This window comes from Onychomys torridus, chromosome 1, assembly GCF_903995425.1.
Source record: "Onychomys torridus chromosome 1, mOncTor1.1, whole genome shotgun sequence".
Classification (NCBI taxonomy): domain Eukaryota; kingdom Metazoa; phylum Chordata; class Mammalia; order Rodentia; family Cricetidae; genus Onychomys; species Onychomys torridus.
This window is the reverse complement of record NC_050443.1, coordinates 121,522,742-121,548,771: the sequence shown is the minus strand read 5'-3', so window position 1 is coordinate 121,548,771 and position 26,030 is coordinate 121,522,742. Positions and strand designations below refer to the sequence as shown.

At 45.7% G+C, this 26,030-nt stretch overlaps 1 protein-coding gene and 1 non-coding gene across 2 annotated transcripts in view; one reads left to right on the top strand and one right to left on the bottom strand.

The window, feature by feature from the left end:
- LOC118591610 (actin-85C-like) overlaps window positions 1-26,030 on the bottom strand; it is a 41,394-nt gene that overhangs the window by 8,167 nt on the left and 7,197 nt on the right. The window contains exons 3-7 of the mRNA XM_036200066.1: window positions 24,166-24,306; window positions 21,397-21,525; window positions 14,686-14,796; window positions 12,748-12,832; window positions 6,101-6,262 (exon numbers count right to left, since the gene is read on the bottom strand). Coding sequence (XP_036055959.1) covers window positions 6,101-6,262; window positions 12,748-12,832; window positions 14,686-14,796; window positions 21,397-21,525; window positions 24,166-24,282 — 604 coding nt within the window. The 5' untranslated portion in view covers window positions 24,283-24,306. The remainder of the gene's footprint in view (window positions 1-6,100; window positions 6,263-12,747; window positions 12,833-14,685; window positions 14,797-21,396; window positions 21,526-24,165; window positions 24,307-26,030) is intronic.
- Window positions 3,765-3,875, top strand: LOC118576812. Its single transcript, XR_004944022.1, has one exon. It is a non-coding gene; the product is annotated as a U6 spliceosomal RNA (small nuclear RNA).

Genomic DNA, 26,030 nt, shown 5'->3' with positions numbered 1-26,030 from the left:
CAAGGTGAGAGGGTCCTTCAGGATCCTGCTTTGCAGACGAAACTGCCAGATATTCTACAGGACACAGAGAGAAGCTACTGAGAGCCTGTAGGCTGAAGAAGGATGTCCCAACATTACAGAGGAACTTTGAATGACTGTCCAGTCATTTAGCAGACTGTCCTGACTGTTGGAGCCCGCTGGGTTTCCTAGTGGCTGTACCCAGCAGGACTGCATAAGAGGTTGATTGGACCATGAGCCTGGGTACCAGGTGTTTGTAAGGGTCTAACTAGCAAAGGAGAGGTCTTTTGCTCCACCCCTTGACATTGTTATAAATAGCCCTTTTGACTAAAGCTCTGGGCCAGTGGATAAGGATCCAGGCCCATCTGAGTCTATCCTGTGTTCTCTGTTTCTCTTTCTCCTTATTTTTAACTAAGTCTGTTATTTCTCAATCCTCAAGAGTTCCTGGGATAAATAATAGTAGGGGCTGGTCTCCTACACCTGTCATTTCCAGAATTTTGGAAGTTGCTTACAATGTACTTCCTGTTTGCTTAGGAAATATTATATCCTTCTGGGGTCTCTGAAGTAGTTGAAGAGTAAATAGTTATAGCTATAATTTTCCTTTGTTATGGTAAAAGATAAGTAGGTATGAAAACTTATACTCACAAATATAGGATAGAATATTTTTTTTAATTTTGCAAAATATAAATAGACTAGATATTGTAACTGTAATTCCTGCTTGATAACGATTCTATTATATGTAATTTTACTATGTTAAAGTTAAAACCTTCCTTTTTGATTAGACATGGGAAATGCTGTAGGATAGTGTTCTTGTATAGTGATTTACTAGAACACTGATTGGCCAGTAGGCAGGCAGGAAGTATAGGCAGGGCGAGCAGACTAAGAGAATGCTGGGAAGAGGAAGGGCGGAGTCAGGAGTCAACAGCCAAACACAGGAAGCAAGATGACAAGGCAGAACTGAGATAAGGTACCAAGCCATGTGGCTAAACATAAATAAGAATTATAGATTAATGTAAGTGTAAGAGCTAGACAGTAATAGGCCTGAGCTAATGGCTGAGCAGTTATAATTAATATCAGCTTTTGAGTGATTATTTTATAAGCAGGCTGCAGGCCCACAGGGTGGCCAGGCCAGACCTGAGAAACCTTCTGGCTGCAGGCCTCCTCTGCTCTCTTCAGCTCGCCACTTTCACTTGAATCAGCCTCCATCTCCTTGTTCTCCAGCTGATTGGCTAGGATGGCTGACAATGATTTGCTAGGGACCCACCTGTTCCCACCACTCCCTCCACTGCACTTGGCTTTGACACGGGTTGTGCTAAGGACCTGAACTCAGGCACTCATGCTTGCATAACATGCTTTAATAGATCTCCTCTTTCAACTCACTCATTTCCTCTATCCCTTCTTCAATTCTTCCTCCTCTACTTCCTCCTCCTTCAGCTGTCCTTCCTCTTCCAACCCCTCCTCCATCTCCTCCAGTTTTTCCAACTCCTCCATTTCCTCCTCCTCCAACTCCTCCTCCAACTCTTCCTCCTCCCCTGATTTCATTCCTCCTCTTATTCCTTCTTCCCTCCACTTTTTCTCCTCCCTCCTTGTCTTCTTGCTCTTCTTCCCCTCCCCTTCCTCCCTCTTCCTTTTATTCCAGTTCCCCCCTCCTCCTCCTCCTCCTCCTCCTCCTCCTCCTCCTCCTCCTCCTCCCCTCCTCGTTCTTCTTCTGAAACAGGGTCTCATGTAGCCCAGGATAGCCTCTAACATACTTGTAGCTGAAGATGACCGTGAACTCCTAATCCCCCTGCCTCCACTTTCAAGCACCATGATGACATGTGTGTGCTGCCACTCCTGACCTAACCCAACCTCCTTGACCATGTCTCCTTCATCCTCTTTTCAGAGCCTGGAGGCCCCTCTGTTCCTTCCCTCCAGCAGATGGTACCAATTTTAGTATATGTGTTTCCTGCTGCTTGTTCGGAGAAGAATTGGCAGGACCAATTGTATTACAAGAAAGCATTGGCAAAGGTCAGTTTGGAAATGTTTGGCAAGACAAATGGTGGGGAGAGATTGCTGTGAAGATTTTCTCTTCTAGGGAAGAACATTCATGGTTCTGAGAGACAGACATTTATCAGACTGTGATTGCTCCAAACCACAGAGGAGCCGCAGCGCGCGCGCGCGCGCACGCGCGCGCACACACACACACACACACACACACACACAAAGAGGTTGGGGATTTAGCTCAGTGGTAGAGCACTTGCCTAGCAAGCACAAGGCCCTGAGTTTGATCCTCAGCTCAAAAAAAAAAAAAATCCTTTTAAGGGAACCATGACCATGCCTAACAGTGACTTTGAAATCTTCAAAAGGATGATGGGACTCCACAATGATGATTCCACATGGACTATGATAAAGCCATTAAGCTGATTAATACCACCAAAAGATAGACTTTGGACTACAAACTACTCAGGACAATTTGAGATGGCTAGCTGAGATGATCCAGCCTGGCAGACTATTTGAACAAGGACTTGAAACAAGCCCTGCACTTTTTCATTAGGCAGCGACTGGACAAATGATACAGGACTTGACAAGTAATCCAAAAATTTTCCTTTCAGGATTCCCTAAAGATATCTTCACCCCCAGAAAGCAGGAAGTAATTTTAAGAAAATGACACCCACATTCCCAAGAGGTGGGTGGGAGGTTTTTGGTCGCTTAATGAGTTATGGATATTGTTATTGTTTATGATGGTTGGTTACAAGTTGTTAATTGTTATGGTCAGGACAAAAGCTGAACAAGGAGATTAGATTCAGAGTTTTTGTTTAAAAAAAAGAAAAAAGATAATATAGATATGAGGTAGATATGAATCTACTCTGAGAAAAAAGATAAAGAATAATAGGATAAATGGGTAGATCACTGAATCTACAGTAAAAAGAAAAAGGGGAAGATATAAAAATGACAAAAGGTAGATTACTGAATCTATTATGAAAAAAAAAGATAGAATATAGATATAATAAGATAAAGAGGTCAATTATTGAATCTACATTTCAAAAGGAACTGCTTGTTTTAAATAACATAAGTAATGAAAATTTTTTTGTCTGAGTTTATCAAATATTATTGGACTGGACATTGTCAAAAATATATAATAGAATTTGTATCTGAATTTATCAAATGTTAATGGACTAGACATTGTTAATGTAATTCTTGACTGTATATATTGTATATACTTACTGGATAGTTTTTCTTGTATTAGTTATAAGCTTTTTTAAATTTTAGACAAAAGGGGGGAAATGTGGTATTGTGTTCCCCAAAATATTGTGCACGCTAATAAACTTATCTGGGGTCAGAGAACAGACAGCCACTAGATACAGATGCTAGAAAATAGTGGCACTCATACCTTTAATCCTAGCATTCCAGAGATAGAAATCCCTCTGGATCTCCGTGAGTTCAAGGCCACATAGGAAACAGCCAGGCATTGTGACACACGCCTTTAATCCCAGAAAGTGAGCCTTTAATCCCAGGGAGTAATGGCAGAAAGTAGAAAGGTATAAACAGCATGAAAACCAGAAACTAGAAGTATTTGGCTGGTTAAACTTTTAGGCTTCGAGCAGCACAGTTCAGCTGAGATTCATTTGGATGAGGACTCAGAAGCTTGCAGTCTAAGGAAACAAGACCAGCTGAGGAACTGGTGAGGTGAAGAAGCCATGGCTTGTTCTGTCTCTCTGATCTTCCAGTATTCACCCCAATGACTGGCCTCAGGTTTGATTTTATTAACAAGTACCTTTAAGATTCATGCTACATCTCACTTCGGCAGCACATATACTAAAATTGGAATGATACAGAGAAGATTAGCATGGCCCCTGTGCAAGAATGACATGCAAATTCGTGAAACATTCCATATTTTATTGCTCCAAACCACAGAGGAGGAAAAAAAAATCTAAAGGGTACCATGGCCACGCCTAACAGCGACTTTGGAATCTTCAAAATGGATCCCACAAAGATAATTCCACATGGACTACGGTAAAGCCATTAAGCTGATTAACACCACCAAAAGATAGACTTTGGACTACAAACTACTCAGGACAATTTGAGATGGCTAGCTGAGATGATCCAGCCTGGCAGACTATTTGAACAAGGACTTGAAACAAGCCCTGCACTTTTTCATTAGGCAGCGACTGGACAAATGATACAGGACTTGACAAGTAATCCAAAAATTTTCCTTTCAGGATTCCCTAAAGATATCTTCACCCCCAGAAAGCAGGAAGTAATTTTAAGAAAATGACGCCCACATTCCCAAGAGGTGGGGTGGGAGGTTTTTGGTAGTTTAATGAGTTATGGATATTGTCATTGTTTATGATAGTTGGTTACAAGTGTTAATTGTTAACGGTCAGGAAAAAAGATGAACAAGAAGATTAAATTCAGAGTTTTTGTTTAAAAAAGAAAAAAGATAATATAGATATGAGGTAGATCACTGAATCTACCCTGAGAAAAAAGATAAAGAAATAATAAGATAAATGGGAAGATAATTTAATCTACTCTAAAAAGAAAAAGGGGAAGATATAAAAATGACAAAAGGTAGATTACTGAATCTATTATGAAAAGAAAAAATACTTTTAAAAAGGAACTATTTGTTTTAAATAGGATGAGTAATGAAAATTTTTTGACTGAGTTTATCAAATGTTACTGGACTGGACATTGTTATATATTAATGGAGTTTTTATCTGAATCTGTCAAATGTTAATGGACTAGACATCATTAATGTAATTCTTGACTGTATATATTGTATATACTTATTGGATAGTTTTTCTTGTATTAGTTATAAGCTTTTTTAAATTTTAGACAATAAAAGGGGAAATATGGTGGTATTGTGTTCCCTGAAATATTGTGCATGCTAATAAACTTATCTGGGGTCAGAGAACAGGACGGCCACAATATTAAACATGGAGGATAGGCAGTGGTAGCACATGCCTTTAATCCTAGCATTCCAGAGACAGAAATCCCTCCGGATCTCTGTGAGTTCAAGGCCACATTGGAAACAGCCAGGCATGGTGACTCACACCTTTAATCCCAGAAAATGAGCCTTTAACCCCAGGGAGAGATGGCAAAACTAGGAAGATATGTAAGGCTTGAAGACCAGAAACTAGAAGCTTTTGGCTGGTTAAGCATTCAGGCTTTCAAGAAGCAGTCAGCTGAGATTCATTCTGGATAAGGACTCAGAAGCTTCCAGTCTGAAGAAACAGGATCAGCTGAGGAACTGGCGAGGTGAGGAAGCCGTGGCTTGTTCTGTTTCTCTGATCTTCCAGTGGTCACCACAAGACCTGGCTCAGGTTTGGTTTTATTAATAAGGCCTGTTAAGATTCCTGCTACAGTCTGCTGCTCCTTTCTTTGTCCTTGGCTTCTGGAACTCTGCTGCATCCCTCCTTCACCTTCCTGGATTGGGTTTTGGTGAGACAATTCTGGTTTACATCTTACTTCTGTCATTTATTTGGCTAACTGGTTAATTAATACTTAGGCAAATTAATTATTCTTTTTTATTTTCCTTTATGTGGTTTCTTTTCTATTTTGCTATTATCCTTTTTAAACTTCCACTTCCTTCATCTGCAAGGGTGAAGACAGATGGATGATGAACACATGCATCTTGCTAAGAGTGGGCAGCCAGGAACATGCAAGGACTCTGGCCTGACCAGTTTTCGCCATCCTTCTAATTGATGCTATTATTTAGGGCTCTAGGGCTCCGTCTTCCACTCCTTATCTAATAGGCCATTGGCCTATTGGGAATGGTATAAACTAAAAACATAGCCCAGGATGAGGGCAAAAAGGGGGTCAAGCATTATCCTGCCTATTGAAAGACCCAAGGCCCTTGCTGCTTATGGGGTACTTGTCAACTCTCCTCTGTAATAGAATAATCTCAAATACCATCATGGGAGAGCTCCAAACCAATAGGAGACCTGTTTTAAAAGAGGTGGGTAGCTGAAACCTGAGGTTTTCCTTCAGCCTCTGAATGTACACACACACACACACACACACACACACACACACACACACACACACGTCTATACACACATGCACTGAAAATGGAGGATGTTATACACAGCACTGGTTTGTGTATCTGAGAGTAGTTGTTTCCTACCTGTACCCACTAACAAGTTCCCACTGTCTGAAAGCAGTTTCAGGAGGTATGAAGTCAGGTCTTGGCCAGCTACATCCAGCTTGGTGATCGACAGTTGCAAAGGATAGCCATTCATAATAGGCACGATGTATGTCATCCCTTCTCCAGATTCAATAGTTGTCCCTGCATAAGAGGACATTCTGTCATCATGATGTGGGTTACACAGCACCCCTTGGCAATTGTCTGTAGGAAGGGGTGGAGGAAGAATGCAGAAGGGAGCAGAAAGGGGCCAAGGAGGCGGCTTCTTCTAAAGGACATGAACTAGAGTGAAGGCTGACCACCAGGTTTGGATATAAGCCTGTAGGTTTTCTTGCTAAATCAGACAAGCAATTTTACTAATACCTTCCAAAGAGACCAGGGAGGAAGTGTTGCCTGTGCCTGGGTGGGCGGTGTGACTCTCTGAGAGGTGCCCTGTGTTGAGAAAGCCTGAACACCATGCCAGAGGTGTGTGCTTTAGTTAGCAAGGTCCCCATGTGTGCTAGTTCAGAGAGGGTGTGACATGTTAAGGGATGCACAATAAGGGGCCTACTGCATGTGACACAGTGGTTTCTGGGGCAGACTGGGGTCTAGGAGGTTCTCTGGTCTCTCCTTTTCCTTGTTGAGCCTAGGGATCAAGAACTGCACATTTTAACTAAGTGAAGTTGAGTCCCAGGGACCTCCCCTTCCAGTCATGACAGGGGACAGAATTGGTCCCCTCTCATCCACAACAGCTGAACATGACAAAATCTATTCCCAGGACATCAGCCATCATGTACTGTACACCATGGTCCCTGGCAGATGAGAGAAGAATACAGTAGGCCATTCTCACTCATGACCACAGGACACAAACTCCAAAGGGAAATTTTGGCCATGTTGATTTCAACATGGATTTTTAAATAATTAAATGGCCTTTGTTCCACAACTCAAAATCAATATTAATATGATTTCACCAATAGATTCATGTTCTAGCTTCATTTCTGTTGCTGTGATGAAACACCCTGACAGAAGCCACTTAGGAGAAAAACAGGTTTATTTCAGCTTGTAATTCCAGATAATAGTCTCCACCATATGAGGAAGTTAGGCAGGAACTTCAGACAGCTAATCTTATCACATCCACAGTCAAAAACAGGGAAGCAAATGCTTGCATGCTCTTCTTGCTTGATGTGCCCAGTCCATTTCCCCATTCATACAGTTCAGGACACTCTGCCTAGGGAATGGTACCACCTGGAGTGGGCTGTGTCTTCCCATATCAATTAATTTAGTTAAGCTAATCCCCCACAGCCATGCCCATAGGCATACCCAACGTAAACCCCTCTTTGAGACTCTCTTCCCAGGTGATTCTAGGTTGCAGCAAGTTGTCACATCTAACATCACTTTGCATAAATTGCATTTTGACAAAATCCAATATCTAGTCCTGATTAAAAGAAGAAATTCTCAGTAAATAAGAACACATGAGAACTCATTTAAATTAGTGAAGAAAATATGAAACCCACAGCTGATGCAGTGCTTAACACTGTAAGGCTAAATGATTTCCCTCTAAAACTGGGGGAAAGACAAAGATTTGTATCATCACTGCCCCCACTCAGAACAGTGAGGCCTAGGAAGTCAGTAGAAAAGAATGAAACAATTTAAAAAATAAACAACAAACAAAAAACCCCACCTAGCTTGGAAATAATAAAGTAAACACTGTGTGTCAAAATACGTTTACCACGGGGCTGGCCAGATGGCTTAGGCAGGTTAAGGCACTTGTCACCAAGCCCAATGGCCTCAATGCAATTCCTGGGACCTACATGACAGAGAGAAACAATTCCCAAAAGTTGTCCTCGAACCCACACACATACACCACGGCATACACTATAAATTACTTAATGTAATTAAAAAATTTTAAGGATATATATTTGCCAGGTGATGGTGGCACACACCTTTAATCTCAGCACTAGAGAGGCAGAGGCTAGCCTGAGTTTGAGGATAACCTGGTCTACAGAGCAAGTTCCAGGACTGCCAGGGCTACACAGTAAGACCCTATCTAGAAAAAAAAGGCACACACACACACACACACACACACACACACACACACGAGTTTAGAGTATTAAAATACAGTGTCCATGTTCAAAACTCAACTGTTTTCTGTGCAATAGCAATGAGCAATCAAAAATGAGGAAATGACCCAGTGGGTCAATGCCTGCAGCACATGCATGAGGACCTGAGTTCCAATCCCCAGCATCCATATAAATGCTGGAGATGGGGGCACATGTCTATAACCCTAGCTCTGGGTAGTTGGGGTTGGAGGATAGAGACAGGTTGGTCCCTGGAGTGCACTGGCCAGCCAGTCTAGTCGATTGGTTAGCTCTAGTCTAGGTTCATTGAGCCAAGACACTGTCTTCAAAAATATAAAGCAAAATTTTTTTTTAATTTTAAAAAAATCAAAAAAATAAATAAAGCAGACAGTTGTAAGGAAGGCTGTTGCTATCAACCTCTATCCTCCATATACAAGTGCACGGACAAGTGCACACACGTTCACTGTGTCAGTCTTGTGACAATGACTGGAGAACAATAATTTGAAAGGAGGAAGGCTTTTTTACCGATGGTCTGTGCAGTCGGCACCTGTGTTGAGAGGCTGAGCCTCATGGCAAGGGCATGGGCTAGAGAAGATGCACTCACAAATGGCAGACAGGAACCAGAGGAAACAAAGACAGGACAGACAGACAGATCCTGTCAGGGCATGCTGCCACAACCCTCTCCAACCAGACCCTGCTTTTGGTTCCCATTGCCTCCCAACCACTGTGGAATTGTGATTCCATCAAAATGAGAGTCCTCAGGATCAGTCACCACATGGACCCCATGAGCGATAACCCCACAATAACTCAGGCCTGCAGGGGACATTTCACACTCAAACCATAACAAATAAATCTGCTTTCAACAGCCCCAGCACCTGTGAGATGAAAGACAGGCCCGGCCTGACACCGTGCCGAGAGGGACCCAGAGACCTCCCCAGAGACCTCCCAGACACACCACAGTCAGTGGTTTCTAGACTAGATGCCTTTAAGACTCTGGCTCTTTCAAAACTGATTCTTGCTTTCAACACAGCCACAAACAAAACCCAAAGACGTGTGGTGTTGGGGGTTTTGTTTGGTTGGTTTTGGGCTTCACTTGTTTTCAGAACTGACAATCTGGTTCTAAAACCCAGGCAGGACCACGGGAGACCTAGCAGAGCCCACATCTCAAACTCAAGAAATCCAGAGGGTAGGACAAACTACCTCATTTCAAGACTCAGTATGAGCCATGGTCATCAAGACCAGGTGGTATTGACCTAGAATTAAAAAAAAAAAAAAAAAAGATTGATTGGACAGGGCCATGAGCTCAGAGGTCAGCCAGGGCAAACGTGGGAAAATCACCCTCAAACAGATGCAAAGGCATTTCAAGGAAGGAAAAGGAATCGTGTCTCTTTCTTAGTTTATAAAATGTGATTTTCATCGTGTGTGTGTGTGTGTGTGTGTGTGTGTGTGTGTGTGTGTGTGTGTAATAACAGCACAGAACCATAGGCTTCCCTGGGACAGCTCCATACTTTCTAGTTCGGTCACATTGTCCATCCTCTGCTTCCTCCTGTCACCACCCTGGACCCAAACAGGCCCATTCTACTTTCTTTCTTTAAAAAAAAAAAATCTATTTTTATGTGTTTTTGCCTGTGTGTGTGTGTGTGTGTGTGTGTGTGTGTGTGTGTATGTATGTATGTATATATGTGTTGACACCCCAAAGGAGACTGATCCTCCCTCCCTCAGTATAGTGATATTTTATTTGTACTGAAATGTGACTTTATTTGTATATTAATAAAGTTACCTTGGGGTCAGAGCAAGCCATAGCAGAAGCTGAGTGGTGGTGGTGCATGCCTTTAATCCCAGCACTTGGGAGGCAGAGCTAGGCGGATCTCTGTGTGTTCAAGGACACAGCCAGCATGGCGACACACACCTTTAATCTCAATACCAACCACAGAAGACCTGGAGGTCTATACAGACAGGCAGTGATGAGGAGGTCATGTGACTGGGTTTACAACCAATGAGAAGGCAGAACAGAAAGTCTATATAAAAGACAGGACCCAGGAAGTAGCTCTCTGGTGGAGAGGAAAGACAGAGCAGCAGTGAAGGGTAAGGTTTTCAGCTCTCAGCTGTTGCTCTGACCTCTTGGCTTTTAACTCTGCAATTGGCTCTGTGTTTCTTATTTAACAAGACAGTTACATCTACACCTCAGCACTCATCCATTGTCCACAGCTAAGAGAGGTCTGTTTAATAAACACCACAGGAATAACAACACACACGTTTCATTCCTGTCTTACAGGATACCTTAGAAATCCATTCAAATGGAACACAGAACAGAACATTAAGCTAAACTCTATAAATGTCTAGAAGAAAGCAGAAAACTGTTGGGGTCCAGGAAATTATTTTTGGGCATGGCACCAAACATGAAAACATTGATAAATGGGACTCTCTTGAAAAGACTGTGGTTAGGGAAGCAGAAGCTGGGTGGGAGCACACCTGATGAAACACGCTTCTGATGAAAGACCTTGGAGGAGGACTGGGAAGAGAGTGGTGGGAATACACAGAACCTGCTCAAACACCCGAGAACCACTGTCACTGACACAGACACAAGAGGGTGAGATCAGAGTCCTTGGCTCTGAGGAGAGCATATTTTAAAAGCAGGAGAGAACACCGTGCCACTTCTATGAGAATGCCACAATAAGAACACTGGTCACCCAAGAGCTAGCAGGTGGGATGCTTAGTGTTGCCAACTTGACAGGATCAGGAATCACCAGGAACACAAGCCTCTGGGCATGTCTGTGGTAGAGTTTCCAGGTTGCATCCATTCAAGAGGGAGGACCCACCCTGAATGCTGGTGGCACCATCCCATGGGCTGGGATCCTGGGATGAACACAAAGTGAGCTGAGCATCAATGTTACCTCTGTCTGCTCCTCGACTGTGGCTGCAAGGTGGCCAGCTGCCGTTAGCACCCATGGCCGTGCCTTGCCTGCCGTGACAGACTGCGCCCTCAAACTCTGAGCCAGACCATCCCTTCCCTCCTTAAGTTGCTCCTGTCGGGTGTTTTTGTCTCAGCAGTGAGAAGGGCAATACTTCAGAGCTGTAGAAGAACCATGGAGAGCTACTGCTGTTCCACATGCTGCAGGAAGACCCACTCAAAGATGTGTGGATGTCCATAGGAGCTCCATCACAATCCCCCAAACCGGAAACATGTCCAACTCCATCCCCAGATAAGTAGACAAAAGCTTGGCACATTTCTGACATGGAACCACACTACCGTGGCTCAGCAAGAAGAGCAAGTGAACTATGGATGCTGTGACAGCACAAAAGAACCGCCACATAGTGAACAGAGTGAAAAAGCAACTGATGGCCGAATGCTGGTGGCACTGTTCCATTCACAAAATCTAGAAAATGCAGGCGTTATCTCAATGGTGGGAGGGGCAGAATGGCACAATGGGAACCGTGGGCGGGATTGTGATGGTTTGTGAGCCCACCCATGTGTCAGCGCTCCTTAAAAATGTTCATTTCATTCAGTAACACCTTCTTCACAAATTGGTTAAGAAAGAAAAATGAGTCTGCATTCTGGGAACATGCTGTGTCACCAGAAGAAAGAAGAGAAGGAGTAAGAAGAACCAGGCGTGTGTAAGAAATAATTCATTACGGTCCATTTTCAGAATATGGTGTATCCAGAGCTCACCAGAGGACCACAGGTCACGATGCATTAGGCCCCTGTCCTCCCCAGCTAGCAGATGGCAACAGCCATCTTTTAGTTTATCTTCGGTTGAAAAGTTACAGTCTGCCAGGTGACTGAGCTGAGTATCTGGAGGAGGAAGGGATCTGGAGCCCTGCAGGACAGGGCGTTGGGGGAGGGGCAAGGCTAAGGAGAGGGTGATTTTAACTTTCTGGAGAACCAGCTTATGGGAAACAAAGGGCAGAGGGCTTTTGTAATCAGGGATCATAAAAACCACTATGTGGGGAGTCAGCAGTTAACAGTCTCTACTACTTCTTCAGGGGACCCATCGGGTGATCCACCACTGCCTGGAACGCCAGCTCCAGGGTCTATGCTGCCAGTTTCTGAGGGCACTGTATACACACACACACACACACACACACACACACACACACACACACACACTTAAAAAACAATTCTTAAAAAATAAAATGCATTTTCTCCACCCAACTATACAGGTCAGAAAATAAACTGCCTGACTGATTATTACTCTGAGTTCCCAGTGCTCTTATTATGAAGTGAGGATCATTGTGCATCTTGAAGAATGTCCTTTGCTTTTTTTTTAATGAACACTTGCCTGTGTGCGTGCGTGCGTGCGTGTGTGTGTGTGTGGGGGGGTTCCTCAAGTGCCTGCCCATATGTGGGGGTCAGAGGACAATCCTCAGGAGTCAGTTCTCTCCTTCCACCATATGGGTCGGGGGAATTAAATGGGGTATTTAGACTCGGCACCTTTACCTACTGACCCATCTTGCTACCCCCTCCTGTGCTTTTATTTGTCAGGGAGAGGCTGCATGCTGTGGTGAGTATCCCCAGCCCCAAGAACTGGACAGTGTGTCTGGGAAGGATGGGGATCCCACAGGGCCACTCACCAGAGGTTCTGCCAGCAGCGTACATGGAGAGGACCCCTTGGTTAGCCATGTACAGGGCAGGGACGTTGAAGGTTTCAAAGAGGATCTGGGGAGGAAGATTGGCATGCTGGCTGGCCAGGTGGCACACACTGCCCGGGTGCTCATGAGTGCCTCTTGTAGCGGGCTGTGGATTCAGGGAGACTAAGTCCGGGGTGGCCAGCACTTATCTCCAGCTAGCTCTGCTGTGAAGTGGTTGCTCTAGTTTCATTCTGTGATTAAAACACTCTGACCTAGAGCAACTTAGGGGAGCAGAGGGCTTATTTGGTGAATACTTGCTGGTCATGGATCATCACTGAGGGAAGTCAGTGATGCACCAGGGCAGGAACACAGGGCAGGAATCATGGAGAAACAATGCTTGCTGGCTCACTCAAAGGCTTCTGCTCAGGCTACCTTTCTTATACAACCCAGGACCACCTGCAGGAATGATGCTGCCTACAATGGGCTGGGCCCTGCTACATCAATTAACAACCAAGATAATCTCCCACATACATGCACATAGACTAATATGATAATGGCAATTAGTTGAGACTTTTTTTCAGGTGGCTCTAGGCTGTGCTAATGCTAATTAGGACATTGGTGCCCTGGCTCTTTCTAGATACTTCTATAATGGATGATAAGAAGGCTAGTTGGATCAGGACATAATGGTGAGACCCACCAGGGGCCCCACCTCTCCCTGGCCACTGGACAGGTCGGCATTGTGAGAGTGTTAGTGTTAAGATAAGGTCTGTGAGTTCAGCTTGTCAGCATGCTTTGGGGTGTATCTTCTTGTTACTAGGCCCTGTAGTCTGACTCTCCAACTAGCAGCTCTTGGACACTCTCTTCCTGCTTGTGCTTGAATGTCGGTCAAACTGCTAGTCTGACTAAGCCTTTCCCTTGTACCAGCATCTTTACACTCCACAGACACCTTCTAACAACTGTACAAAATATCACCGCTGATGACCTTCCTGCCGGAAGGGGTGGCCCCAGAAAGGACTGCTTGAAACTGTTTATGGGAGTCACTTTGCTGTCCTATATACCTGCAAGTATCTATCTAGACAAGTGATATTGAGTTTGTCCAAGGAGAAGGAGAAAAAGGAGGGGATAGCCCCAGCCATGGGAGCCAATCATCTACTTTTCTGATCGGACTAGTCTTGAACCTTCATCTCCATGTGTCTTTGTTCTGCTGGGCTCTGCAGGGAGCACACCAGCCGGTTGAGCTGCTCAGTCCCTGCCTTCACAGTTCCTCACAGGCCTCCTTCCTGGCGTGCACACACCCTCCTGCTCCGTTGTCTACTACAGTCGAGGAGTAGACAGACAGTTGTGTCAGGACAGTCTCATCCCATTCTAGTTTGCTGAAAACCTCATGGACGTTGGATGCTTTTTGGGTGAAGCCAGCCATGCCCAGTCCTCAGGGGAGCCAGCTGCAGCCATTTCCATGATCTGACTGTCCACACTGGGGTGGGGGATCAGGGACCAGTTTGGGGCTTGTTTGATGTGAGCTCACACCTGTGCCGTGATGGGTAGAACTGCGGTTTCCAGGTCTAAGTGGCCTCTGAGATATGCAAATCACTGCAGGAGATCCCACTGAGCTCCAGGGATGCTAGCCAGATGAGCCAACTTGGCCACCTGCTTTATTAGCTTTCCTGTGTCCTCTGTAGGAGAAGCTGGGCATCAGGATGAGAACTCTGGCAGCTGGGGAAGGGGCAGCTTCCTGCAGCCACAGCACCTAGCCCCACTGCAGCCTAAGGAGGACTCTGCCATCTGTGCTCTGCCTGGAGTACTCACAGATGGGGATCCACCCTTAAACTCCATCAATCCACCACCAAGTCCATCATGGCAGGAAGGACCAGGATGAGGCCAGAGCCAGGGAACTTTTAATTCGGGACCCTTCCTGCCTCAGCTGGCCCCATACCCCATTACCTGTGTCATTCTTGATTTAACATCCTTGCTGTTTAGCGGTGGCTCTGTTATCATTACAGGGTGCTGCTCGGGGGAGATGTGGAGAGCCTGGTAGAAGGAGTGATGCCAAATCTGTAGAGAGAGGACAGTAGGCGAGTTGTTCGCTGTCCAGAGACATGCTGATTGTTACCACTCATCTAGTAATCGATGTATCAGATACATCTATTAGCTTCCTAAATCATCTTTCTGTCTTCTGTTTACCAACTAGTCTCTCTCTAGATATAATCTACTACTACCCATCTATACCTATCTGTTCATCTCACTACCTATTTAACGCCTATTATTTGTCTGTTTTCTCTGTCTGTTCTGCATCTGTCTGCATCTGTGTCCACCATCAATCTGTCAATCTACCTTCTGTCCATCATTTATCTACCTATCAATTATCAATCATCTACCTATCTAACTCAGTGGTTCTCAACCTTCCTAATGCTGTGACCCTTTAATATAATTCTTCATATTGAAGTGAGCATCCTACCATAAAATTATTTTGTTGATAGTTTATAACTGTAATTCTGCTACTGTTATGAATCATAATGTATATATCTGATATGCTATCCAAAGGGGTTGTGACCCGCAGGTTGAGAACCACTTGTCTAACATCCATCTCTCTATGCCTATCATTTATTACCTAGCTATCTATCATCTCTGTTATATATTCCTCCATCCTTCTGACAAATCAGTACAGTTGAGCTCCAGATCTGTAGATTCTACATCTAAAGATTTAGCCAACCAAGAATCAAAAATGTTTGGAGAAAAATTGGGGGCATTGACTATAACTCAGTTGCTAGAACATTTCCCTAGCATGCACAAAGCCCCACAGTCCATCCCCAGTACTATATAAACCAAGTGTGGTAGTACACACCTGAAATCCCATTACTCAAGAGGTGGAGGCAAGAGAGTCAAAAGTTCAAGGCTATCTTAAACCACAAAGCAAGTTGGAGGCCAGCCTGAGCTACATGAGACTCTATCTCAAAACAAAACAAAACAAGACAAAACAAAAGCTGTGGCTGCAGTGAACATATTCAGACTCATCCCCTTGTCACTGTTCTTTAAGCAATTCACTGTCTCATAATTTGTGTAGTGATGACACTGAGATTTTGTAGTCCATCTAGAGATGATGTGGAGCATATGAAATGACTTGGTTGGCACCCTGCAAGTACACATTGCACACAGAAATCCAGTGGTCTGGGTATCCAAAATGCCCCAGGACCAGACCCCAATAATTCCAAAGGATGGCTGAATTGTAGACAGCACCTCTGGATCACCATCAAAGCATGATTCAGCCTCTGATGATACACCAGGCCTGAAGTTAGGGAATGGGGTTGGCAGGGATTGGCAGAATCTATCTAAAGGTCTCTTGGGTCTGATGGTGACAGATACATGCACCAAAATGAGGTAGATGAGGTAGAAACACAGGTGTTTGGGTGTCACAGAGAAAACCTAGCAATGATGAAAGTTTGCCACATAATATGTGCCTGCCCAGGACCATGAAGGTGACCTTACTTAGCCTCCATTCTCATTTTTACAATGGAAGAAACCATCCACCCCCTCAGGGAGTATGGGCCTCTGATGACAGCATTGCCAAAGAGGCATACTGTTCATTCCTGTTGTAAGGTTCTGTCCTCTGAGCCAAACTGCCATCATCTTTACTAGATGAGCTCTCTCTGTTTGTAAAAGTGTGTCAGGACCAGCCTGTGCACTGTTGACATTCCCTCTGAAGAGGATGGGGAAAGATCATTGGATTCTCACCTGAGTATCCAGCTACTCCTTCCAGCCATTTATATAACATTCTGCCCTAAATGCATGTGTTCTTAGGGTTTCTGGAGAGGCTAGAGTATACAGGCTAGGATGGCTAGGGGACAGCTCCATCCACTCAGCCATAGGTGTAATGGTTATTCTTGGTTGTCAACCTGACTGTATCTGGAATTAACTAAAACCCACAAATGGCTGTGTTGTAGAATATTAGTTGAAAATGTGTTACATTTGTTCATGCTGTGTGTGGGAGGTCTGCTCCCACTTTTCCCAGGGTTCCTATGAAGGACAGAGAGGGATAAGAAAATATTAGTTAGAAAGAGAGACCCAGCCAAAAAGAAAAAAGACAGAAACACAGGATAGCTTTGGGAGTACCTGAGTCAATACCCAAAGGCCCCTTCTGCCTCTTCAAAAGGACTTTTTATAACAATGCCAAGGGGCAGGGCAAAAGATCTCCCCCTTACTAGATCAAAGCACACCACACAGCCAAGTGTAGACCCTTCCAAATACCTGGTAACCATGCCTGTGGTCAAATCATCCCTTTGTGCAGCCCTGCTGGGTAAAGCAAACTCAGATTCTTGGACCCTGAGTAAGTTCTCACTAGAAAACCTCTGTAGGACTCTACAGCTGTGGAATGTTTGTTTAATGATGCAAAGATGTGTTGCATTCTTTTATGTTGTATTTGTTTAACTCTGTGAAGCTGGGATACTTTCCTGTCTAAAACACCTGATTGGTCTAATAAAGAGCTAAACAGCCAATAGCAAGGCAGAAGAAAGGATAGGCAGGGATGTCAGGCAGAGAGAATAAATAGGAGAAATCTGGGAAGAGAAAATTGAGAAGCAAGAAAAGGAGGGGGGGACATCAGGGGCAAGCCACACAACCATCCAGCCACCTAGCCATACAACTAGACATGGAGTAAGAAGTAAAGAAAGTTAGAGAGAAAAGAGAAAGATAAAAGCCCAGAGGCAAAAGGTAGACCTGATAAGTTAAGTTAAGAAAACCTGGGTAGAAACAAGCCGAGCTAAGGCTGAGTATTCATAAGAAAGAGTAAGTCTCTGTGATTTATTTGGGAGCTGGGTGGCGACCCCCCCCCCCAAGAGTAAAGAGTAAAATAGACCAATTACATTGCTGAGAACAACTCTAAGGGAGTTTTGCTTAATTATACCATCTAAAGTGGGAAGATCCACTTCTGAGATGGGAAGATGCACCTCTAATCTGGGCACACCTTCTGCTGGAACCCTATATAAAGGACATGGAAGAAGGAAGCTTACAGTGGGACTTTCTTTGAACTGCCAGCTCCCAAATAATGACACAGAGACTTTTTATTAATTATGAAAGCTTGGCTTTAGCTTAGGCCCAATTAGCTCTTATAACTTAAATTAACCTGTTTATATTAATCTACAGTCTGCCACATGGCTTATTACCTCTCCTCGGTATTGTATGACCAACTTCCTCAGGGGTCTTGCTGGTGAATTCCCCACTCCAGATTCTAACCCAAAGTACCTATCTCTGCCCAGAAGACTGGCCTATCATCTTCCTGTCTAACTATTGGCCATTCAACTCTTTATTAAACCAATCAGAAGGTGCCTAGGCAGATGAGGTAAAACAGTGATCTTCCTAGTGTGATCAAATATCCTGCAACAGAATTGCTTTTGCCTGCTTCTCACTGGTCATCCATTCCTTCCCTGGCATTAGAGCCTACTTCAGGATTTCAGCTGAAGACATCCAACTTCAGGGACTGAACAATTACTGGATCCTTTGACCTTCTGTTCATAGGCAGTCATGTTGGATTGGCTGGACCATAGCCTGTAAGTCATTCTAATAAATCCCCTTTCTATGTATAGAGAGACTAATTCTATAATTTCTGTTACTCTAGAGAACCCTGACTAATATAGTGGGGAAGCCATCATCTATGCTGACTGAAGACATTCATTGTGGCTATTTTTGGGTCCCCCATGCTCGTTTGAGTACTCTTCCCCTGTGTTATATAAGTTAGGCCAGTAAACTCATTGGTTCCCCAGTGTGAACTTTTGTTTGTCCTTAGAACCTTGAAAGGGGGTTGACATTCACACCTAGACTAGAGATCTGAGATGCTGTATCCCTGCTGGCCCCTCTGGAGGCTTGTCTCTTTGGCTTACTGATGTTGTCTTCCCCATCTTCTCACATGGTCATGCTCTGTAGGTCTGTGTCCTGATCTCCTTTACTTAGGCCATAGTCTCATGAATTAGGATCCACTGTAGAGCCCTTATTATAATTTGATTACCATTTTATATTAAGAAAGGGCCTAGTAGCCTAGGCTGGCTTTGAACTCCTGACTCTCCTGCTTCTGCTACCCTGGAGCTGGAATGGCAAATGAGTACCTCTACTCAGCCCAGCTTTACTAGTCACTTGTAAGGGCCCTTGTCTTGGGCTGGATAACTCAGTGGTAAAGAGCACTGTCAGCTCTTGCAGAGGACCTGGTTTTAGTTTCCAATAGCCATGTGGTGGCTCACAACAATCTGTAACTCCATTTCCAGAGAATTTGAGAACTTCTTCTAGTCTCCACAGCCACCAGGCATGCAGGTGGTGCACATAGACAGGATAGACAAAACAGTCATATACATAAAACAAATACATATTGCTAGTTTTTGTCAACTTGACACAAGCTAGAGTCATTAGAGGAGAGAACCTCAACTGATAATCAATTGAGAAAATGTCTGCATGAGATCCAGCTATAGCCAGGCATTGGTGGTGCATGCCTTTAATCCCAGTATTAGGCAAAGGCAGGTAGCTCTCTGTGAGTTCAAGGCCAACCTGGTCCACAAAGCAGTGGACCAGGACTATTTTACAGAGAAACTCTTGTCTCAAAAACAAACAAACAAAAAAAAAAACCCAACAACAACAAAAATAAACAAACGAACAAGATCCAGCTATAGGACATTTCCTTAATTAGTGATCAATGTGAGAGAGCCTGGTCCATTGTGGGTGGGGCCATCCCTGGGCTGGTGGTACTGGGTTCTGTAAGAAAGCAGGCTGAGCAAGTCATGGGAAGAAAGCCAGAAAGCAGCACCCTTCCGTGGCCTCTGTGTCAGCATAAGGTGTTGTTGTGGGATGAATGAGGGACAAGATGGTATTTAGAGGATGGTCCCTCAGAGATGTTGGCATGTGGGTACATGTTTGAAACCAATATATAGAAGCTTAGAAGAGCCAGGAGTAATGCCACAATGGTTTGGGCACCCCCCCAAAAAAACACATAGTGAATGGTGACAAAGGCCTGGTATCAGCCTGTTTACCATGCTGTGTGCTCCCCCTGGCCTGATAGAGTCAGCCACCATGCTATAGCTTCATGCACCTTCAGACAGCCCAAAAGATGTTGCATGAGGGTGCCATCTTGGACGTGTCCCGTTGCTGATGGCATGGCCCTTTCTCGTGCTTGTTAGTTCTCAGGCCCTCCGTACGTCTAGAAATGAGTTCAAGATGGACTATATAGCAGGGTTTCTGGCAGTTAGATTAAAAAGCAGCGTTCCTTCCTCGGGAGCTTGTGAAACTCGTCCTGAGTCATTTCATTTCTCTTGCCTCTGGCAGAAGGGACATGACTCTCCATTAACATGTACTTATGGTGGCATAGCAAAACCCATTGGCCTCCAGGCTTCCTCAGTCCCTACTCACAAACCCTTGTTATACATTGCAAAGCCTCCATGCTGGCCCTTCTCACCTCCCAAGGCTTCCCTCCCCCCAGATACCTGTTTGCTCTCTATATGGGTTTTCCCCTGCCTCCACTCCCTCTGCTATCTCTACCTCACTATCTCCACTATCCATTCTCCTCTCTCTTACAGACAGCCCTGGCCATGTCCAACTCTATTTCTCTTTCTCTCTGTTCTGGATTCTTCCAGATGCCTCTGCATATTTTCTTTGACTTGTTCACAAAACAAACAAACAAAAACAAAAACAAAAAACAAAAAACTTCCCCTGAACCATACCAGGGAGCAGCCGTTTTGGTGGTTTCTTTACTGCACCCCATCACATAGAGTGTCACCCTCTCCTTCAGGACCCAAGCTGTGCCCAGATTCTGTGAGGGTGGAGGCATAAATCTGGGCTTGGAACTGACTGGTTAAGCTGCGTTAGTCCATTGCTATATCTGAGCTATGATGCCCCAAACTCCTATGTGGAAGCCCTAAGATCTCAGTGTCACCATCTCTGGACTCCACTGCAGTGGGTGCTATTGGAGACACTGAGAGGAGCTTATACTGGAATCGTGTGTCCCTGATCCAATCCAGGTACTACACTAACAAAATGGGGAATTCTGAACCAAACACACACAGGAGGATGCCCTGAGGAGATGAGAACAGAGACTATGGTAACGCTCTACAAGTGAAGGAACCCCCAAACACTGTCAGCAAGCCTTCCAGAACCCAGGGAGCAGCCTGAGGCAGGCTTTCCCTCACAGCCCTCAGCAGCAGCCCTGTCCCAACAACACCTTGGCCTTGAGGGTTGTGAGAGAACCAATGTCTGAGAAGTTTACTGCCACGTTGTAGGATTTCACTACAGCTGCCTCAAGCACTTAGATCATAAGCAAGCAACAGGTCCTCAAGTGCAGGTGTGGTGGACAGCTGGTTAGACCGTTCACTGTGTGTTACTTCCCTCTGAGGCTAAGGACTTCTTTTCCGTCCTTCCCTACCAGCCATGATGGCATAGGAACAATTATATCATCTTATAAGACAAGGGACCTGAGGGTCCCAGATGCCATGCTACATGTCCTGGTGGCATGGGCAGTAAGCAGAGTAGGCAGAACCGTAACAGAGGTCTCCTAACTAGGACCCCTGAGACTGTGACTATGGAGGGACTGAGAGCCGCAACAGAGCTAGGTCCTAACAGCAGATCCTTCCCTCAGTGCTAAGTGCTTAGGTGTGATGGGCCCCTTCCCCAGAGGCTGTAGCTCACCTTCTCCACATTGTCCCAGTTGGTGATGGCTCCCCGGATGATGGGGCGGTTCAGGTTCAGCTGTAACAGATTATTTTCGGCCTCAGCTCCAATGAAACAGTCTTCTTCTTCTGTCCCCACCAGCAGGTTCTGAAAAACATGGGCAGGACAGGACAGCCCTTGAGAGCAGCAGGCTGGGGCTGGACCCATCATACCTGGCTCTCATCTATAGACATGAGCCAGTGCCCTGAGGATGCTGGAAGCTGGCACCAATCACTAGCCCAGACATTGAGGAGGTTCTCCAATCATGCACACTTTCAGCAGTGGTTGCTAGCAAAGGGGGCCATTGCCTGCAAGGTCCAGAGCTGCTGAGGGTTACTGTAAGGACACTCACACTGCAGGTGTGGAAACTGAGGCCAGCAGAGAAAAACTATTGAAGAGAAGGCATGGGGACATATCCTGCACACTTGGTCTGGAAGGCTTGCTGGAAAAGGACCTGCAGCATGAGCTAGCTCATAGGTTTCAGGAAGATGGCCTACTTTCAAGGTGGATTGAACTTCCCATGGTGTCAGAGGGGCCTGGGAATCTACCTCAGCCCACCAAAAACCAGACATTAGGAGCTGTGAAGATTTAGCAGGAACTTTCCTGGTTAGATGAAAAGGAGAAGAATGGGCAAGGGCACAGACTGAAGAGCCATCAGGCTGTGCCCACATCTGAGTCTGAGCAGAGGAAAGAAGAAAACAAGGAAGGTGGGTGTTTCAGTGTAGCAGGAGGACTCAGTGAGCTCATGCAAGAACCCTGAGCCATACTCACTCATCAGAGGACTCCAGGGTCTCCAGGATAAGCTCATGCTTAAGCTAGATGGGAGCAGCAATGTGCATGAGGCAGCATGCAACAGGGAAGAGGGACAAGGGGGTTGGAGGATATGGTACAAGTGTGACAGGGCAGTCATAGAGCTGGGCAATGTTGCAATGCTGAGATGATGCAATGCTGCATCGGTGCATGGCGCCATCTGTTATCATGCAGCTATGTGGTAGGACTGTGTGACAGTGCTACAGTAGTGCATGGTACAATGGAGCAGCACAGTGATGCTATGGGCTGCATGGGTGCATGGTGCCACAGTGCAGCCATGCAGCTGTGTGGCGATATCATGCTGCAGTGTTGCAGTGCTATATGGTGGTCCATGACACATGGAGCATGGCACAATGGTACCTTGCTGCAGTGGAGCATCACAGTAATGCTGCAGAGCTACAGTAGTGCTACAGTAGTAGGGCTACAGGCATGCTGCAGTAGAACAGTAGGTTTCTGAGCCACAGCCCAGCTGCACAGAGCTTGGTGCCCTCAGCTATCTAGTCCTTTCCACAGCTTTGGCCTTGGTCTGAGCAAGACCTCAGGTGAGCTGCTCACCTCCCGAAACCCCCATCCCCCTTCTCTGTCAAGTGGAAGCAATTCCCTTTGGACCCTCTGCACTGCTGGAAGCATGTGAAGTGAGACCTCAAAGACTAAAAGGCCAAGGGGACATGGCATTGCCAATGCTGTGCCTCTTCCGATGCTTTTCTGAGTGTGTGTGGTTTTCTGAGTGTGGGGGTCAGGTCTGATTACCCAGCTTTGAAGCCATCGTTTACTGCAAGGAAGTGGACAGGGCTGGGCCTGGTTCCTGTCCCTGGGTGGCCTGTAGGCCAGGACTGCAATGGAAAGAATGAATTTGTCCTTGCTCAGCCTCTCTGTCCCCTCCAGGCCTCCTTCCAGAGACTGACCCCACTGCCCTCACACTGCTGGTCACCAGCCCTGGGTAGAGATCAGGGTCACAGATGAGACAGCTGAGTCTCATGCTTGGGAAAGGAAAGAAAGAACTCTCCTGAACATAGGAGCCACTCGTGCTGCCCATGGCTGGGGAATGTGGTTAATGGAAGGAAAGAAGATGGAGGAGACAGGCTGAGTACAAGATTTGCTTATCGTCTTCATGGAGAAATGGATTTGTCCCATGCTACAACCCTCCACTTCATCCCACAAAACTGATCCATAAGCACTGCTGCTCCCCACATGTTCTTTGCATAGTACTCCTCCTTGGCCATGGTTCTTCATTCAGGGGTTCTGTGAACCCATATTCTGCAAACATCATCTGCATGACTGCCTCTGCCACACGCACACAACCAACACTGCAGCATCTCTCGCTTAATGTAGATGGGTACATGGTTTATAACTCACATGCTACACAGGTCTGAGTAAGAACAAGTATGAAGCTTCAGGACTCTCAAGAGTCCTGGGCATCCATCCACTGGTGTTCTCAGGACACACCCACAAATGAGAGGCTCAACGGCACTGTTAATGTGCTTCCCCTCCCCCGGTGCTGTGGGATGACTTCAGGTACAACACACATTAAGACCCTACCCTACAGAGAAAGAGATGCTGCACTTCAGAGGAAGCTGGTGGCAGAGAATGCCACAGGAGGAGGGAGCCACAACCTGTGGGGAGGGATGCTGCCAATCAAGCTTAGAGGAGAGGTTCCTGAAGCAGGAGGAGAAGGCCACCAGTGGCTCCAGTTGGGCCTGGAGGTACCAGGGACAAAGTGAAGCTGCACCTAGAGGCAGCTGCCTGTTATGAAGTGTGCAGAAGAGCCTGCAACCTGAATGGGAGCTGCTTGCTCACGTCCTCTAGTCCGTCCCTAAGGCCACCTTCCTGAGATGTCTAACAGAAAGCAGTATGGAAGTCAGGACACTGGGAGCTATGACAGTTGCAGTAACCAAAACAGCATAGGAGACTGGAGGATGAAGCCAGGGCGTCACTCACGTTATGTTTCAGTTTCCCGATGATGGTGGGGAAGACAGACAGAGGGGCCTCGGTTCCTGCAAAGCCCACCTTGCTGAAGCCAGAACCGTAGTCACAGATGATGGGTGTTTGGTCCATGGTGCTGTGGTGGCCTGGGCACACCTGCAGGGAGAGACCACATCATCCCTTGTCCCAGCAGGCACTGTTCCAGCAGCCAGACATGGGCTCCGTGTACCTAGAGCAAGGTCAGCCTGAGCATGGAGCCACTCTGCAGGTGCTGTGGCAGTTTAGGAATGGAGAGCTTTAAAGAGCTATGTGCATACAGTCATCCCACAGACCAGCAACCTGGGTGCCTGCTTCAGATGCTCCCTCTGAAACAAATGAAGCACTTACAGAAAGCTCTTTGGAGTGCTTAGTACACAAATCAGTCATAAGGAAACCAGTCCTGTCTGAGTGTGAACCTCTGGGTGGGTCTGCCTGGTTTGTCCTAGTTTCAACACTAAAGAAACATTGTCTCTGAAACCTCTCTTGTGTACAAACTGGGACAGATCCTGTGGTCTGGACAAGGCCAGGCCTCCCTAAGCAGAGCACTGTGTATGTGGGCAGGGATGGGGCATGGAAGAACACCACAGGAATTGCTGGGGATGCAGAGCTAGGCAGGCTCAGAGCTCAGGAAGCTGTACACCATGGATGTGAACAGATATTTTATACGGCAAAAACCTGATCCCTGGCAGCCCCAATAAGCCAAGCTCAGCCACTCGTCTCCAGTACGTCATTTTGAAAAGCAATTGTGAAAAGCAGAGAAAGATTTATTCAACGTGGCCATGTTGGAAAGAGAAACAAAGTGGCCCCGTTGCCCTTAAGACATAGGTTCAGGTTTAAACAGAAGGCAGGGCGTGTGCATTCCTAAGCAGTCCTAGTCAAGGTATGGTTCTGCCCGTCACTGACTCATCACTGTCAGCTCCACTCTCTCCTGACAAGTTCTCAGATCTCAGTGAAATCTCTGTGAGAGACAAGCTCTCCCCCTAGCTGGCACCGACTTCAGCCTTTCCTTTTGCCAGTGTGGGACCCCTGGGGCAATTCCAGTGCCTTGGGGTCCATTGTTTCAGTAGTCTCATAGCACAACTGATTCTAAAATATCCCCTCCACTGGCTGAAGTGATTTCTCAGCAACTAAGGGCTCCAAGCACCTACACTGACAGCTTGTAACCAACTGTAACTCCAGGGGGTCTGGTGCCCTCTTCTGGCCTCCACAGGTGCTTACGTGCATGCAGTACACACAAATTGATACAGATGCATATACACAAAAATAAAAATAATCTTTAAAATAAGTTCTCTGTAGGAGCCCATAGCTTGTGCCTTATGGCTTTGGCTTGTTTTCATCTTGACTCAAGGTCAGAGAGTGTGAGCTTGTTTCCTCCCTGCAAGGCTGCATAATAGGATGTTTTGTCCAAAGCTATGGTTACCAAGTATCTTATACTTCAAGGCCTAATTACAGGATACTTTGCTGTAAGGTGTGGCCACCATATGTCTTGCATACTAAGGAAGTGTTTACACTTAACTATATTTTGCACTTTGAACCGTGATGTCCTTCAAAGGGGGAGTCTTTTTGCTCCCCTTGCTTTGAGTATATAAAGGCTGTGCGTAATAAAACTCAGGTGTCTGTAGTATTGACCCAGAACCCTCCCAAAGCTATCCTGTGTCTCTTTTTCTTCATCTTTGTCTATATTTCATAGTTATCATTTCCCAATTCCACACACCCCCATTCAGAACCTGTTCAACAGGTCAAGCAGGACTCGATACTTCTATCATGAAGGTTACAACTGGGCAAGGAATGAGGTTGCATTCCCATGTGTGTTAGTCCCCACCTCACCCAAAACCCTAGGA